The sequence below is a fragment of the Nomascus leucogenys genome, chromosome 6 (genome assembly GCF_006542625.1).
Source record: "Nomascus leucogenys isolate Asia chromosome 6, Asia_NLE_v1, whole genome shotgun sequence".
Classification (NCBI taxonomy): Eukaryota; Metazoa; Chordata; class Mammalia; order Primates; family Hylobatidae; genus Nomascus; species Nomascus leucogenys.
The window spans coordinates 109,707,227-109,722,686 of record NC_044386.1 but is presented as its reverse complement, the minus strand read 5'-3'; the positions used below and the strand labels follow the sequence as shown (position 1 = coordinate 109,722,686).

General features: G+C 50.3%; 2 protein-coding genes across 10 annotated transcripts in view; one reads left to right on the top strand and one right to left on the bottom strand.

The window, feature by feature from the left end:
• Nucleotides 1-3,636, top strand: part of PRC1 (protein regulator of cytokinesis 1) — a 28,896-nt gene extending 25,260 nt beyond the window's left edge. The window contains exons 13-15 of one of the 5 annotated variants that reach the window (XM_003268514.4): nucleotides 76-252; nucleotides 580-621; nucleotides 2,472-3,636. In XM_003268514.4, the coding sequence (XP_003268562.1) occupies nucleotides 76-252; nucleotides 580-621; nucleotides 2,472-2,543 (291 nt within the window). In that variant the 3' untranslated portion in view covers nucleotides 2,544-3,636. Of the gene's footprint in view, nucleotides 1-75; nucleotides 253-579 lie in introns of all 5 variants that reach the window. The other 4 variants (XM_030815046.1, XM_030815045.1, XM_003268512.4 and 1 more) reach the window with 4 other exon arrangements.
• The window catches only part of RCCD1 (RCC1 domain containing 1), a 34,066-nt gene extending 18,880 nt beyond the window's left edge, over nucleotides 1-15,186 (bottom strand). Inside the window, exons 1-9 of one of the 5 annotated variants that reach the window (XR_004030604.1) lie at nucleotides 15,114-15,186; nucleotides 13,157-13,445; nucleotides 12,486-12,876; nucleotides 12,264-12,385; nucleotides 10,002-10,100; nucleotides 9,506-9,676; nucleotides 8,927-8,956; nucleotides 8,208-8,364; nucleotides 3,627-3,687 (exon numbers count right to left, since the gene is read on the bottom strand). Coding sequence is in view for 4 of the 5 variants with exons in the window: in XM_030815048.1 (XP_030670908.1) it covers nucleotides 8,213-8,364; nucleotides 8,927-8,956; nucleotides 9,506-9,676; nucleotides 10,002-10,100; nucleotides 12,264-12,385; nucleotides 12,486-12,876; nucleotides 13,157-13,322 (1,131 nt within the window). In the remaining variant the exon portion in view is untranslated. Of the gene's footprint in view, nucleotides 1-2,456; nucleotides 3,688-5,094; nucleotides 8,365-8,926; nucleotides 8,957-9,505; nucleotides 9,677-10,001; nucleotides 10,101-12,263; nucleotides 12,386-12,485; nucleotides 12,877-13,156; nucleotides 13,446-15,113 lie in introns of those variants that run through there. The other 4 variants (XM_030815048.1, XM_030815047.1, XM_030815049.1 and 1 more) reach the window with 4 other exon arrangements.
• Between the last annotated feature and the right edge of the window lie 274 nt (nucleotides 15,187-15,460).

The window sequence follows — 15,460 nt, the reverse complement described above, 5'->3', positions numbered from 1 at the left end:
TTTGACCAATGCAGGTATTGTGTGTGCATGTGCACATTCATTAGAAGGATGATACGTGGATCTCTTTCTCTGCAGCCAGTCGCTGCTTCCACCTGTTCAGGGAAGAAAACACCCCGTACCGGCAGGCATGGAGCCAACAAGGAGAACCTGGAGCTCAACGGCAGCATCCTGAGTGGTGGGTACATTGGCTCGGCCCCCCTCCAGCGCAACTTCAGCATTAATTCTGTTGCCAGCACCTATTCTGAGTTTGCGGTAATTCACCTTTTCTAATATCTACCAGTCTCTGGGGAGCACACAGTTGGGGCAGAGTGGGTATCCTCCCAGGGGCACCCAGGCTATTAGCTAGGGCAGCTACCTTGGAGGCTGAGAATCCCTTTCCTGCTTTGACCATGGCGGGGTGGGTGTGATTTAAGGGGGGGGTTGTATAGGAAGGAAGTTGGCAGCAGCAACTAGACATTTAATCTGGATCCTTCTGCTTAATACATACCATTCCCTGGCTGCAGGAGGCAACCCCTCTATCACTGCCCTGGTGCTGTCTTGGTGGAGTTCTTGGTAATTGTCTTAATTCTTTGTTCTTAGAAGGATCCATCCCTCTCTGACAGTTCCACTGTTGGGCTTCAGGTCTGTATGGCAACCCCTGCATGTCCCTTTTCCAAACTGATCTGTCATCTGCTGGCTTCATTCATCTGGGCACAGGGCTACCCTAACCAGTAATCTCAGCAGTGTTACAAAGGAAGCAGGAATTCCTATCATGGACTCAAAAAAACACATCTGATTTACATTCACCACAGATTAATAAAATTTGTTCAGACTTGAATTGGATTCTCAGCCCCTAAAGTCAAGCACAGTTTTAAATCATGTTTAACAGAAAACCTTGACCCTCCCCAATTGTGACATCAAAGGCCAGCAATAGCTGGAAAGAATAGAGGCCCCATCACGTGGGGGAAGGGAGCCCCCGCTGTGTGCTGCCTACAGTGAGGCTCTTGGCCTGTGTGCTGATTATTTCCTGGAGTATATACCTTCCTAACCCCTCAGGGCTCAACCGCCAGCTCTAGTCTCAGCTAGCTAATGCTGATTTCCTCACCCTTGCCTCTTTCCATACATTGAGCTACTGAAGCATAGATGAAGCACTGGAAGCAAGTTTTTCCAGAATGCTCTTCACTTCCTGTTATCCTACTCTATATCTGCTAACAGCTAACTACACTGCCTTTTACTTAATCTGTGATTTCTTCTCTCAATATTTTACTAGCGAGAGCTGAGGATGTCCCTCACCCTTGAGGGGATATTGAGTTAAACTCCTAGCCTGCCTCCCCTCTTAATTGCTGCAGGGATGGAGAATGGAACAGTTGGCCAAGGCTGCAGCTAGTTTTGATCACTGACTCCAGCATGTTTTTCAAATTACATGGCTGGTGGTGCTTCTACCTTTAAAAGTGGGTGTGTGTCACTCTGGCTGATTGCTGGACAGAGGTCCAGCGTTCCCTTTTTCACTTGTTCAACCAAGGCCCATTTTATCTGAGACTTAAATGTACCTGCCTATCTGTGTGGCTGGTCCTAGGTAGGTTCATCTGGTTTGGGTTGCTATGGCTGATAGACTCCACCAGGCAGCACCAAAGCCGGTAAACTAACCTCTGCTAATATCTGTCTTTCTCAACGGCCATTCATGCTTTGTCTTTTGCTGCTATACCATGTGCTCCAGCATGAGATCAAATCACCAGCAGGTTACAAGGCCTCAGCCCCAGGGATTGGTAGATATATGTTCTGGCCCATTGTTTTATAAAGGGCTCAACAGACCAAAGCTTGTTGCCTACTTACCTTGACAACTCTAAAGTAGCTTTGTGAAGCAGAGTCATGCCTCACTTAATGACAGGGATATGTTCTGAGAATGTGGGGCAGTTTCACTGTGTACATATCAGAGTGTACTTAACAGTCCTAGACAGAATAGCCGACACACCTAAGCTATATGGTATGGCGTTTTCCTCCTAGGCTACAAACCTGGGCAGCATGTTACAGAAAGAATACTGTAGACAATTGTGGGTTTTTTTGATTCAGGCTATTCCTGGGATACTGTAGGCAACTGTAACACAATGGTAAGTATTTGTGTATCTAAACATAGAAAAGGTACAGTAAAAATATTGTATAATCTTATGGGACCACCATAGTGTGTGTGGCCTGTCGTTAACTGAAACATCATTATGCAGTGCATGACTGTATGAAGGATTTCCCTTCTGTGAGGTGTAACAGGATGGACTGGCTGAGGAAAGGGGTCACGGGCATGCGTGCACATGCACTGTGTCTGACTAATAGAATGGTGCTCAGAGTTCCTCACCTTTTACTCCTAACGCAGCCTATTGCAGGCTAGGGATCTCAGAGAAACTACCTTCGAGGGACCTTTTGATGACAACCATACTTAGAAGGGTGGGGCATGTGTAATAGAGGCAGTACTGCCACTGATGTTATTTATTTTTCAACAGCGAGAACTTTCAAAGGCTTCCAAATCTGATGCTACTTCTGGAATCCTCAATTCAACCAACATCCAGTCCTGAGAAGCCCTGATCAGTCAACCAGCTGTGGCTTCCTGTGCCTAGACTGGACCTAATTATATGGGGGTGACTTTAGTTTTTCTTCAGCTTAGGCGTGCTTGAAACCCTGGCCAGGTTCCATGACCATGGGCCTAACTTAAAGATGTGAATGAGTGTTATAGTTGAAAGTCCATCATAGGTTTAGTGGTCCTAGGAGACTTGGTTTTGACTTAAATACGTTAAAGGTTTATGGCAGGAAGTGCAAATTTTAGCATATGGGACCTGACTTCTCTACCACATAATTCTACTTGCTGAAGCGTGATCAAAGCTTGTTTTATTTCACTGCTGTGTAGGAAAATGATTGACTATGCCCATCCCTGGGGTAATTTTGGCATGTATACCTATAACTAGTAATTAACATCTTTTTTGTTTAGGCATGTTCAATTAATGCTGTAGCTATCATAGCTTTGCTCTCACCTGAAGCCTTGTCCCCACCACACAGGACAGCCTTCCTCCTGATGAGAATGTCTGTGTGCGTCCGAAGTTGAGATGGCCTGCCCTACTGCCAAAGAGGTGACAGGAAGGCTGGGAGCTGCTTTGTTAAATTGTGTTCAGTTCTGTTCCACAGTTCAGTGCCCTTTGTTGGGGGTGTGCATCTATGAACACACATGCTTGTCGGAAAGCTTTCTTCGGCGTTTGTCCCTGGCTGTCATCTCCCCATTCCTGTGCCTACTTTGCCTGAGTTCTTCTACCCCCGCAGTTGCCAGCTGCATTGGGAGTCTATTTGTTCCAGTGGGTTGGGCTGTCTTTGTCTTGGAGATCTGGAACTTTGCACATGTCACTACTGGGGAGTTGTTCCTGCTCTAGCATCCATGATGAGGCGCCCTCTTTACCTACCCTCAATCACTACTCTTCTTGAAGCACTATTATTTATTCTTCCTCTGTCTGCCTGCAGCAGTACTACTGTCAACATAGTGTAAATGGTTCTCAAAAGCTTACCAGTGTGGACTTGGTCTGTGTCAGCCACACTGTTTACTCATACAGTATGTGCCCTGTTTTTAAAATATAAAATTATTCTTAAAAATAAATTAAAATCTGTATACTTACATTTCAAAAAGATAGAGTGTGGTTTCCTTTTTTTCCCCCAGTCACTTTTTAGTTGGTTGGTCTGTGTGTGAAAAACAGAAACAGAAAAAACTGAAAGGACCTCCTGGAAATTTTTAGTCAGGAGCATGATTTTTGAGTCTCACTCTGTCGCCCAGGCTGGAGTGCAGTGGCACTATCTTGGTTCAGTACAACTTCCACCTCCCAGGTTCAAGCGATTCTCCTGCCTCAGCCTCCCAATTCGCTGGGATTACGGGCACGCACCATCACATCTGGCTAATTCTTGTATTTTTAGTAGAGACAGGGTTTCACCTTGTTGGCCAGGCTGGTCTTGAACTCCTGACCTCAAATGATCTCCCTGCGTCCCAAAGTGCTGGCATGACAGGCATGAGCCACCGCACCCGGCCGAGTGTGATTTTTTAAATATTCTCTGGTACATTTCTAAATTAAGAATATCGCAGGCCGGGCACAGTGGCTCACGCCTGTCATCCCAGCACTTTGGGAGGCCGAGGCGGGCGGATCACGAGGTCAGGAGATCAAGACCATCCTGGCTAACATGGTGAAACCCCGTCTCTACTAAAAATACAAAAAATTAGCCGGGCGTGCTGGCGGGTGCCTGTAGTCCCAGCTACTCAGGAAGCTGAGGCAGAAGAGTGGCATGAACCCGGGAGGCGGAGCTTGCAGTGAGCTGAGATAGTGCCACTGCAGTCTGGCCTGGGCGAAAGAGCGTCTCAAAAAAAAATATATATCTCTTATTCTGATTTTTTTGTGAGAAATATAAAACGTAACCCCTGATGTGTAAAGAGCAAAGGGAGTCCTAGGAAGCTTCTGGCTTCAATGCCATTTGTCTCAATATGGGGAGGCTGTCCAACTTCAACAGCATTACTGAGGGAGGATGGACATAAACTGTACACGTGTGAAGGGTAAGACAAAAACTATCACCACAGTCAAGTTACCCAAGTATCTCTATCCCAGAAGTTTCCTCCCACCCCCTTCTCATTCCTCCTTCCCACTTCCCAGCCTCACCCTGCCTAGCAACCACTGACTTTTTTTTTTTTTTTTTTTTTTGAGATGGAGTCTCGCTCTTGCCAGGCTGGAGTGCAGTGGCACAATCTCAGCTCACTGCAACCTCTGCCTCCCAGGTTCAAGGGATTCTCCTGCCTCAGCCTCCCGCATAGCTGGGACTGCAGGCGCGTGCCACCACGCCCGGTAAATTTTGTATTTTTAGTACAGACAGGGTTTCACTGTATTAGCCAGGATGATCTCGATCTCCTGACCTCATGATCTGCCCACCTCAGCCTCCCAAAGTGCTAGGATTATAGGCGTGAGCCACCATACCCGGCCCACCGATTTCTTTGTTACTACAGATTAGTTTGCGTTTTCTACAGTTCAATGTAAGTAGAATCATACAATATATACTTTTTTGGTCTGGCTCTTTCACTACTTTGAGATTTACCCATATCATTGCTTATATCCATAGTTTTTTTTTGTTGTTTTTTTTTGTTTGCTTAGTATTCCATGATGTCGATATACCAGTTTATTTGCCTGTCAGGTTTATTTTTCACATTTGGCTTTTCTCCAGTTTTTGGCTATTAAAAATAAGGCTGTTATAAACATTTATGTACAAGTCTTTGTATGGATATATATTTTTTTCTGAATACCTAGGAGTGAAGTGGCTGGATCACATCTATGGTAGGTGTACACTTAACTTTTTAAGAAATGCCAAACTTGGCCGGGCACAGTGGCTCACGCCTGTAATCCCAGCACTTTGGGAGGCTAAGGTGGGCAGATCACGAGGTCAGGAGTTCGAGACCAGCCTGGCCAACATGGTGAAACCCCGTCTCTACTAAAAATACAAAAATTAGCTGTGTGTGGTGGTGGACACCTGTAATCTCAGCTATTCAGGAGGCCGAGGAAGGAGAATTGCTTGAACTCGGGAGGCGGAGGTTGCAGTGAGCTGAGATTGCACCACTGCACTCTAGCCTGGGCAACAGAGCAAGACTCCATCTCAAAAAAAAAAAAAAGAAAAGAAAGAAATGCCAAACTGTTGTCCAAAGCAGTTGTACCATTTTACATTCCTACCAGTAATGTATGAAGGTTCCAGTTTCTCCAGATCTTCACCAACAGTTGGTATGTTCAGCCTTTATATAATTCTAGTTATTCTGTGTATGAAGTGGTGTCTCACTATGGTTTTCATTTACAACTCCCTAATGACTAATGATGTAGAGTGTCTTTTCATATGCTTTCATTTGCTATCCTTCTGTCATCTTTGTTGACTTTTGTCCATTTTAAAAAATGGCTTGGCCGGGCACGAAGGCTCATGCCTATAATCCTAGTACTTTGGGAGGCTAAGGCAAGTGGATCGCTTGAGCCCAGCAATTCGAGACCAGCCTGGGCAACATGGCACAACCCCATCTCTACTAAAAATACAAAAAACTAGCCAGATGTGGTCACATGTGCCTGTAGCCCCAGCTACCCGGGAGGATGGCTTAAGCCCAGGAGGTGAAGGCTGTACTCCAGCCTGAACAACAAAGAGACTCTGTCCAAAAAAAAAAAACACAATGAAATACCACTTCACACCCATTAGGATGGCTGTTAACCAAGAAATAGAAAACAAGTGTGGACGCAGATGTGGAGAAATTAGGATTCATGTGCACTTCCAGTGCGAATGTAAAATGATGCAGCCTCTGTGGGAAACAGTATGGCAGTTCCTCAAAAAAAATTAGAATGACCACACAAGCAATTCCACTCTGGGTATACATCCAAAAGAACTGAAAGCAGAGACTCGAGAGTTGTACACCCATGTTCACAGCAGCATTATTCACTGTAGCGAACAACTCAAATATCCACCAATGCACGGATGAATAAAACGCAGTGTATACATACAACAGAATCCTAGCCTTTAAAAGGCAGGAAGTCTAGATACATAAGCTACATCATGGATGAACTTGGAGGACATGCTGCTAAGTGAAAGAAGCTAGTCATGAAAAGACAAATACTATGGGATTTCACTTACATGAGGCATTACAGTAGTCATAGAAACAAGGTTAGAACTGTGGTTGCCAGGGGCTGGGGAAGGGGAGAGTGGCGAGTTAAGTGTTTAATGCGCAGAGTTTCAGCATAGAATGACGAAAAAGTTCTGGAAATGCATAGGGGTGACAGTTGCACAACAGTGAATGCATATAATGTCACTGAACTATGTACTTAAAAATGGTTAAAAACAATTTTTCTGTTTTTTATTGAACATAAATTTTATGTTCAGTATATTTTACCACAATAAAAAAGAAAAAAAAGACCCCATGGGTGGGAAACATTTGCTAAATCACACACACACACATGCACAAATACAATTTAACCATAAAGAAAACTACTGATAAGCTTATTTTATCAAAATAAGTTGATACTTGTGAAGCACTTTGAGCCTTACCTGGCACGGAGTAAACATCACCTAAGTATTAAAATTGGTAATACCAAGAGAGACTGAAACAAACTACATTGTAGCAGAAGATACTCTGAATACTAACTCCCAAAAGACTTTATCTGAAATATCCAAAAGAAAAATGACTAAGGAAAATACAGAACATTTTAAAAGGCCAGAAAACTTGAACAGGCACTTCACAACAGAAAAACTCCAAGTGGCCAATAAACATATGAACTCTTCGCCTCAAGCAATCTCCCTGCTTAACCTCCCAAAGTGCTGGGACTACAGGTGTGAGCCACCACGCCCAGCCATCCAAAACACAAAAGCTACTCAACCTCATCAGTATCCAGGGAAATGCAAATTAAAACCAGTGTGCATCGACCTGACGTTTCAGCCACAGTAGACCCCACCCTGCTGGGGGCAACAGTTATCTAGTAAAATTAAAGGTATCTCTTGACTTAGCAATTCAACTCGATGTTCTGCAAAGGAACTTGTGCACATGTGCAGAAGACTGCTCAAAGTATTATGTGGAATGACCAAAATCAGAAACAATAAAAATGACCATCAACAAGGCTGTATCACTTGAGGTGTTATTCATACAACAGAACACCATATAGCATTAAAAATGAATGAACTCCAGGACCCAACAAGGATGGATCACACAATGCTGAGTGACAAAAACGACACAAAAGCACATATACAGGATTCCATTTACCTAACACTCAAAAGCAAACACAACTATGTTGTATAAGGCTGCATACAAGCATGGTAAAATTCAAACGAAAGCAGGGAAGTGACTGACAAAGGAAGATGACCTGGAATGTGCCCCAATCTCAGCTGCACATCAAATGTACCTGGGGTGAGGTGGGCGGAGCTTTGAATCTACCACCATCCAGGCCACACACCTAGAGGCTCTGATTTCATTGTTTCATTGATTTCATCGTTTCATTGATTTCATTGTTTTCATTGATGCTGACCTTAGGCAGCAGAGTTTTCAATGCTCTCCAGCTGTTTCTAAAGTGCAGCCAAGTTTAGGACCGGGCTTGAGGGTGGAGGGCAGGGCTGTGATGGGGAGGAGCAAATACCGGGCCCTTGGGGTGCAGGCAATGGTCTTCCTTGACCTGAATGGGGGTTTCACAGGTGTTGTATATACATATACATACACACGTCAGCTCTTCCCTTTCTCCACAGCATACACGTAGGTGTTCCAGGGCCCACAGGTGACAGTCTTTACTTGGAGTTGCTTATCTACAAAGTATTCCACACGGCAGGGCCGATCCAAGCTGGTGGTGTCCTCGTGGCCCAGCTGTCCATATTTACCTAAAGTGAAACCAGCCCCTTTGCCATTGTCTCCACTGGGTCTTGCTGCTTCTTTCCCTCCAGGAAGGGGCCCAGACTATCAAATGAAGGGCTGGGATTATGCCCCACTGCTCTGTGAATCCAAGAGACCCAGAGCCAGGCAACCTTGGGGATCCCCAAGAGGCTAGTGGCAACCAGCCACTCCAGGCAAGACGCTCCTCCAGACTTCCCTGCTACCCAAGCTAAGATGTTCAGAGCACACACTTCCATCAAATCTTTTTCTCCACCCAGTGTCACATCCACAAAAAGCTGCTTTGTTAATGCTGGTTGGATACTCCCTTAAGACAGTCCTTCAGAGAGGTAGGCGGGTGGTACCGATATCCTTTCCATGTCTCCCCTGTCTGGTCTCGGACTGAGTGTGCCTATGTCTGTTCTAACCCCAGGGTGGGAGCAGTCCTGTTCCTCTCACTGACCTGGCCGAGGCCCCTGCTTCCTCTAGTCTTGGTGGCTTTGTCATCTGTCCTATACTCCCAGGTCTTTCTTCTCCTTGGTTTCAGGGTCACAAAAACAATCTTTTACTTACCCCAGCCCCAGGTGTAGAGCTCCCCTGTTCCTGAAAGCAAAAGGACAATCGATAGTTGTCACTACTGTTCTTTGGCAAGGCATCTGTCCAGCCCGGCTTGGCACAGCCCACAGCTGCATATTACAATCCTCACGAGATCTGCCTGGCGTGGAACAACATGTTCTCTTAACAACTGGCTGATCACACGTGGCACGGCAGAGGATCCCGAGGGAAAAAGTGGCAGCTCTTCCTGTGTGCCACGCTACCGAGCGCCACAGTCTTCCATGCCGGACTGGACAGTCCCTGCTGTCAGAGGTGACGGCGGGCAGGGAATGTGTCTGTGGCCATGCAGGGAGGACAGAAAGCATCAGCCTCCCACCAGAAGGAAGAATCTTCTGGGCCTGACAGGCTGGGGAACTACTGTGAAACAACACGGGGGGTGGGGCTTATCCACTGAGCAAGGTAGCTGCTCTGTATGAGCCACAGAAGCCTTAAGACAGAATTTTTTCCGTCGACCACACCCCCTTCCGTAGGCATCAGCTCGAGTGGAGCGGAGTGCCTTCCTGCTCCATCCTGAACCAGCCTCCCAGCCCCACTCACGTGTCACCACAGCTGTGTGCCGGGATCCACAGCTGGCCTTGACTGCATCTGAGCCCAAGGGGAGATCCAGTAATGCTGGGAAGGGCTGGACAGCTATGAAGGGGGCAGGGGCTCCATCCTCAGCCCCGCCCGTTCTCTTCACCTGAGAACCATCTTCATTCAGTTCTGTGGCTTCAGAATGATAATGATGTGAACACTGACCAAGCCCTGAGCTAAACCTTATTCATGCAGTCACTTTACTGCCACAACAGCAGAGGTACACGACTGTCTAGCTCCAAAGCTGGTGCTCCCAACCCCTACATTCTTCAGGCGGGGTTGGCACTAGTGCACAAGTGTGCTGTGCCAAGACCGGCATCAGCCTTGCCAATGCTCCCTCCCGTAAGGGGCTCACATGCTGCATCTGAGCAGTGTAGCTCTGAGGCCAGCATCCAGCCAGGAGTTAGGAATGACAGCCACATCCTGGGGAGATGGCTGTGGGAGCCGAGTTGACCCTCACCTTCCCTTGCGACAGTCTCTCCATCCTCTGCCAGGTTCCTGGTGGGCAGGGCCAGCTGCCCTGATTCATTCCAGCCCCAGATATAAATATCCCCAGTCTCTGAAAGAGATCAAGGGGACACGTGAAACAGACTGTGAAGCCCCTGCATCCACCCAAACTCTCCTCCCCATCCCATCGGCTCCTGGTGACAACTAAAGCCTGCCCTGCCCAAGGTAACACTCCAGGCCAAGGTGCTTCCCCTCAGGCCCCAGGGGCTTGTCTTAGGTTCCCATCCCCTCAGTGCCTTCAGATCATCCTTTAAGTCCCTTACTGGACCTTCCACTTCCATTCTTATGCTGCCAAATGGCCCCTCATTTCAGAAATGTATCCCTAGAAGTGCCGCAGCGGTCTCCCTTTCAAAACCACTGGGCCGGGGCCAGGTGCGTTGGTTCATGCCTGTAATCCAGCATTTTGGGAGGCTGAGCTTTGAGCTCAGAAGTTTGAGACTAGCCTCAACAATATGGCAAAATCCCTGTCTCTAAATAAATAAATAAAACCACCACCGGGCCGGCCTGTGCCCCTTTTTCAACTGCACCCACAGCTGGTCCTGTTGAAAGCCACGTGCAGCTCTCCCCTTCCTGGCATCCCACAGCACTAGAGCTTTCTGGTTGGAACAGCCGCCTGATACTAAAAATTTCTAACAATAGCTCATTTTATGAAGTGCTTAATCCATGCTGATGTTTCCCATGCTTTTCAAATATAATCACTTAATTCTCACAATAGCCCTACAGGTGGTTTTATGACAATATCACCATTTACGCAGGATCCCTATTTTATTCACAACTGAGGCACAGAAGGGTTAAGTACCAGGCCCAAGGTCCCAGGGCCCGAGCAATGATCTGAAACTAGGAAGTCTGGTGGGATGTGTCCATGCTTCAACCTCTACACTAAACTTAAGGCCTCAAACTTCTTCTGGACCTTGAGTGCAGGGTGTCCCACTGGGCTGTTTCCAGCCCTCTGGTGTCTTCTCTCCAGCCCAGGGTTGGTTTTTTTTTTTTTTTTTTTTTTTTAGACAGAGTCTCACTCTGTCACCCAGACTGGAGTGCAGAGTGCAGAGTGCAGTGGTGTGATCTTGGCTCACTGCAACCTCCACTCACAGCTCAAGTGATCCTCCAGCCTCAACCTCCCGAGTAGCTGGGACCACAGGCACGAGCCACCACGCCCAGCTCATTTTTATATTTTTTGTACAAAGATGAGGTTTTGCCATGTTGGCCAGGCTCAGCCCAGGGTTTCCTGGCTTGGTAACCAGCCCAGGCCCATTCCATGAGAATATGGTGCGGGGGAAGGCATTGGTAGCTTTTTGTTTTTTTTTTTTTTTTTTGAGACTGAGTCTCGCTCTGTCGCCCAGGCTGGAGCGCAGTGACGCGATCTCGGCTCACTGTAACCTCTGCTTCTCGGGTTCAAATGATTCTCCTGCCTCAGCCTGCCAAGTAGCCAGGACTACAGGCGCGCACCACTGCGCCCAGCTAATTTTTGTATTTTTTTTTTTAGAGACGGGGCTTCACCATGTTGGTCAGGCTGATCTCGAACTCCTGACCTCGTGATCCACTCACCTCAGCCTCCCAAAGTGCTGGGATTACAGGCATGAGCCACTACACCCGGCCCCCTGGCATTGGTAATTTTGTAAGCTTCCAGGTGATCTAAGTAGCAGCCAGAATGAGAGCCCCAGACACAGACAAAGATCATCTGTTCCCAGCCTCACCCTCTCTGCATGGGCTCTAACAGCCTAGGAAGGAGCTACACCTGGATCACCAAGTGAAACTCCTCACTCTGGCCAGCTGTGGCACCACCACAGGGACACACTCATCACCATCCTGGTGCCTGGTGGGCACCCGTGTCCACCCTGTGCCACACGTCATGGCCCCCTAGGCAACTGCAGCCTTTCTCCATTCTCCTTGGCTCGGCTGCCCCGTCACACTCCATACTCCCTCGGGAGCACTGTTAAGAGACAGTCCTGGCTGGGAGCAGGTGGGGAGAGGAGGGGAGGGGCAGTGAGACCAGTAACACAGAAGCTAGGAACAAATGCCAGAGTCCAGGCGTGAGTGGGCCATGGTGCAGGCAGAGGAGGCCGAGGGTGAGAGGCATTTACGAGTCATAACTGACTGGGCGATGGATGGATGAATTTGGAAGGAGGCCAGGGTAGGCCCCCACCCAAACTGAAAAACGAGGAGGAAGGTTTGCACAAGATCATGAGCTCGGCTGGAGAAGCACTAAGTCACTCACCACTCACACACACAGAATGCCAGCCCCCCGCGGCCACCTCAGCCATGACTAGGCCCTGCAACGCCTCCAACAGCCGTGGCTCCAGCTCTGCCTCCAGGGTCCCATGGCCCAGTTGTCCATGCCTGAGCAAGGGAGACCCTCGTCAGCTACAGTCGCATTAAGGGGTCCCGCTCCGCTTGCTTCTCCAATCACCAGCCCTCACCTGCCCCCGCCCCCGCTCACCTGCCCCCGCCCCAGGAGAACACCCGGCCAGCCGCGTCCAGCAGCAACGCGTGCTCGGCGCCCAGCTCCAGCTGGCGTGCCCGCAGCTCCGGAGCCAGAGGCCGGTAGAAGGGCGCCCGCGGGCTCACGTAGGCACGGGCGCAGGGCAGCAGGGGTAGCCTCCCAGCCTGGGCCTCACTGCCCGGATCGGATTCCCCTTCGGCCTCGGGCACCACATTCTGGGCCCACAAGGGCTCCCCACGCAGCGCCGATTCGGGCGCCCAGACCTGCAGTAACGCCTCCGGTCCCGGCCCGGCGCGCAGCACCACGAGGAGCCCCTCAGAGGCCCACGCGTCCTTGCAGCCTCCCGCCGCGCCGCTGGCTGAGCCCGACAGCTCCACGCGGCCTCCACCTGCGGGGCGGAGAGCGGGCTAGGGAGGGGAAGGGACACGCACCGAGGGCGTAGAATTTGGGGCGGCGCTGGGGGCTGGTCTAGATTGGAGCAGGGTGGCCAGAATGGAGGCGGCGGGGGGGTGGGGGTGTTCCTGGGAAGGGGCCGAATTGGCGACCAACCCAGAATGTGGGGCTGGCGGCCTGAACGGGGGAGACACCCTGGATTTGCCACAGCGGTGCGGGGAGGCGACTGTGGAGCGCGGCTGGAATAAGTGGGGACGGGGGCGGGGAGTGCTCACGGGTCACGAAAGCGGTGTAGCTCCAGCTCGCGCTCACGCGGCAGATGTCGACGCCCGCCCGCAGCGGACTGGGGCTGTGCACCTGGCGTCCGCGTCCGGAGCCCAGCTCCTGCCCGAAGCCGCAGAAACCGAAGCCGAACCAGGCCCCCGGCCGCTCCTCCGCCATGCCCCAGCAGCGCCCTCTGCCGGCCGCCACCTGGCTGCGGCGGGCCCGGGGAGATTCTTGTAAAGAGCCCGCTAGTGGGACACTGGCAAGTCTCTGGCCTTCCAGGGACTGGAGCTGCCTTATCTGTAAAATGGGGAAACTATCATTCTCCTGATCACAAAGCACAAAGGCAGAGTCCGTGCCACGAAGGCTCGCTGAGCAGGCGCCCTGGCTAATGCCCTACCGGATTTACAAAGATTCTCAAATATTTAGAGTGAGGCACTTTCCCTGTCCTCCCTTTTGGCTCAAGCTCAGCGGGCCACAAAGTGGGTACAAAGTGGCCTGTCCTTTAGGCATTGGACTAGGATCCGAGCGCCCCCGACACCTCCACCCCGTCCCGCAGCTTCCCAGCATCCGGCACTTTATCCCATGTAATCTTGGGGACCAAAATGGTCGTTTTACAGAGGAGATTCCGAGAGAAAGTAACCCTTACACACTCATACAGCTAGAGAGAGGGCGACAGAGGGCTGAAATCAGGTCCCACCAACTCCACACACAGTGCTCTGCCCCTCACCCCACAGTGGAACGCAGAAGAGCGTTTGGGAGGCAGTGCCTCTGCAACTCAGCAGGGCCTTGTGACCTTAGCCAATTAACCTGAGCCCAACTGCATTTCTTCAGTTTACAAAGGGAGGTGGGGGCGGTGCTGTTTGCACCTACCTCACAGAATTGTTTGTAATAAATGCAAATAAAGGGTTTGGTGTGAGTACATGCCATGATAAACACACACTATTAGCTTATTGAATCCAGTATTTAGCGCTGACAAAAAAATTTTCCCTGGATATCTTACTGGTTTTGAGAAACTTATACAGACACAATTTCAACTGTACCTTATCTAGTCATTTATTCGTCCAGCAAGCATTTACTGAGCGCTCCCCCTCTGTGCCAGTGAGGACAGCTGTCTGCTCCCAAGGAGCTAACCCTTAAATGGGGAGACAAACACAGTCTGGTGGTTACAACAGCAACGCCAACTTCAAGCAGATTCGGCTGGAGCGGGTTTTTTTTTTTTTTTTTTTTTTTAATATAATAGAGACAGGGGTCTCGCTATGCTGCCCAGGCTGGTCTCGAATTCCTGGGCTCGAGTGATCCGCCCGCCTCGGCCTCCCAAAGTGTTGGGATTACAGGCGTGAGCCGCTGCACCCGGGCTGAAGCAGAATTGCACAGGCATTTTCAGGCCTCTGAAGTCAGATCTTGGGTCTCTCCTGAGACCCCAGTTCCTGGGCTCCTAACCCCTTCCCTGTCCTCTCCCAACCCAAGGGGGCCTCTGACCTTGATCTTGACCCTATGCCCTCTACCCTCTCGGGCAGGTCCTTCTAGTGGGCAGCCTTGGAGGAAACGCCGAGGCGCAGAGCGGCCGCCTCCGAATAGGCCTCCCGCCCAGCGGGCGCCGACAGCCACGGGGAGAAAAGGTTTGAAGGGCGCGCGGCACGAGGCGGCCAATCGCCTGCAAGGGCGGTGACGTCGCCGCCCGGGGCGCGGCGGCCGCAGCCCTGTTCACCTCCCCCGAGGCCTACGCCGGGGCCCTGCGGCCCGGTCTGTGAAATGCGCTGAAACCTCCGAGGGGCGTTGGACCAAGGCCCTGGAGGAACCCAGGGGGCGTTGGACCAAGGCAGAGGTTGGGCCAGGTGGTCCCGCCCCTGCAGGAACCCGTGGGTCTAGAGCTCGGATTAGAACCACCGAGAGGACATTCACTGAGACCTGAGCTAAAGGTTTGGCGAGGAGTGACGCCCAAGACGGGCGAACTCCGCCACTCACCCCAGTCCCGGGATCGCCGCAGCTCAAAACCAGACACACGCCGGACTCATGCCCAAACAGGAAGCAGCTTTTACCTTCCACGGATTGGCTCAGGACCCGTCACGTGCCTCTGTCGAGCCAATGAGCCTCACGCTGGGCTTAGCCCTCCTCGAAACAGGCTGGGGTGGTGGGCGTGGCCCAAGCCGCCCTTCAACCGGGCTCAGCTGGCCACCAACCCCAACCCCCACCCCAGCGCCCTCGGCGGAGGCCACAGAGGACTCCCAATATAAAGACAAACGTACTGAAGGCCCAGCATATGGGAGTCTGTACCCTAAACGATTTATTTCTTAGGATGGTTTAATATTTTT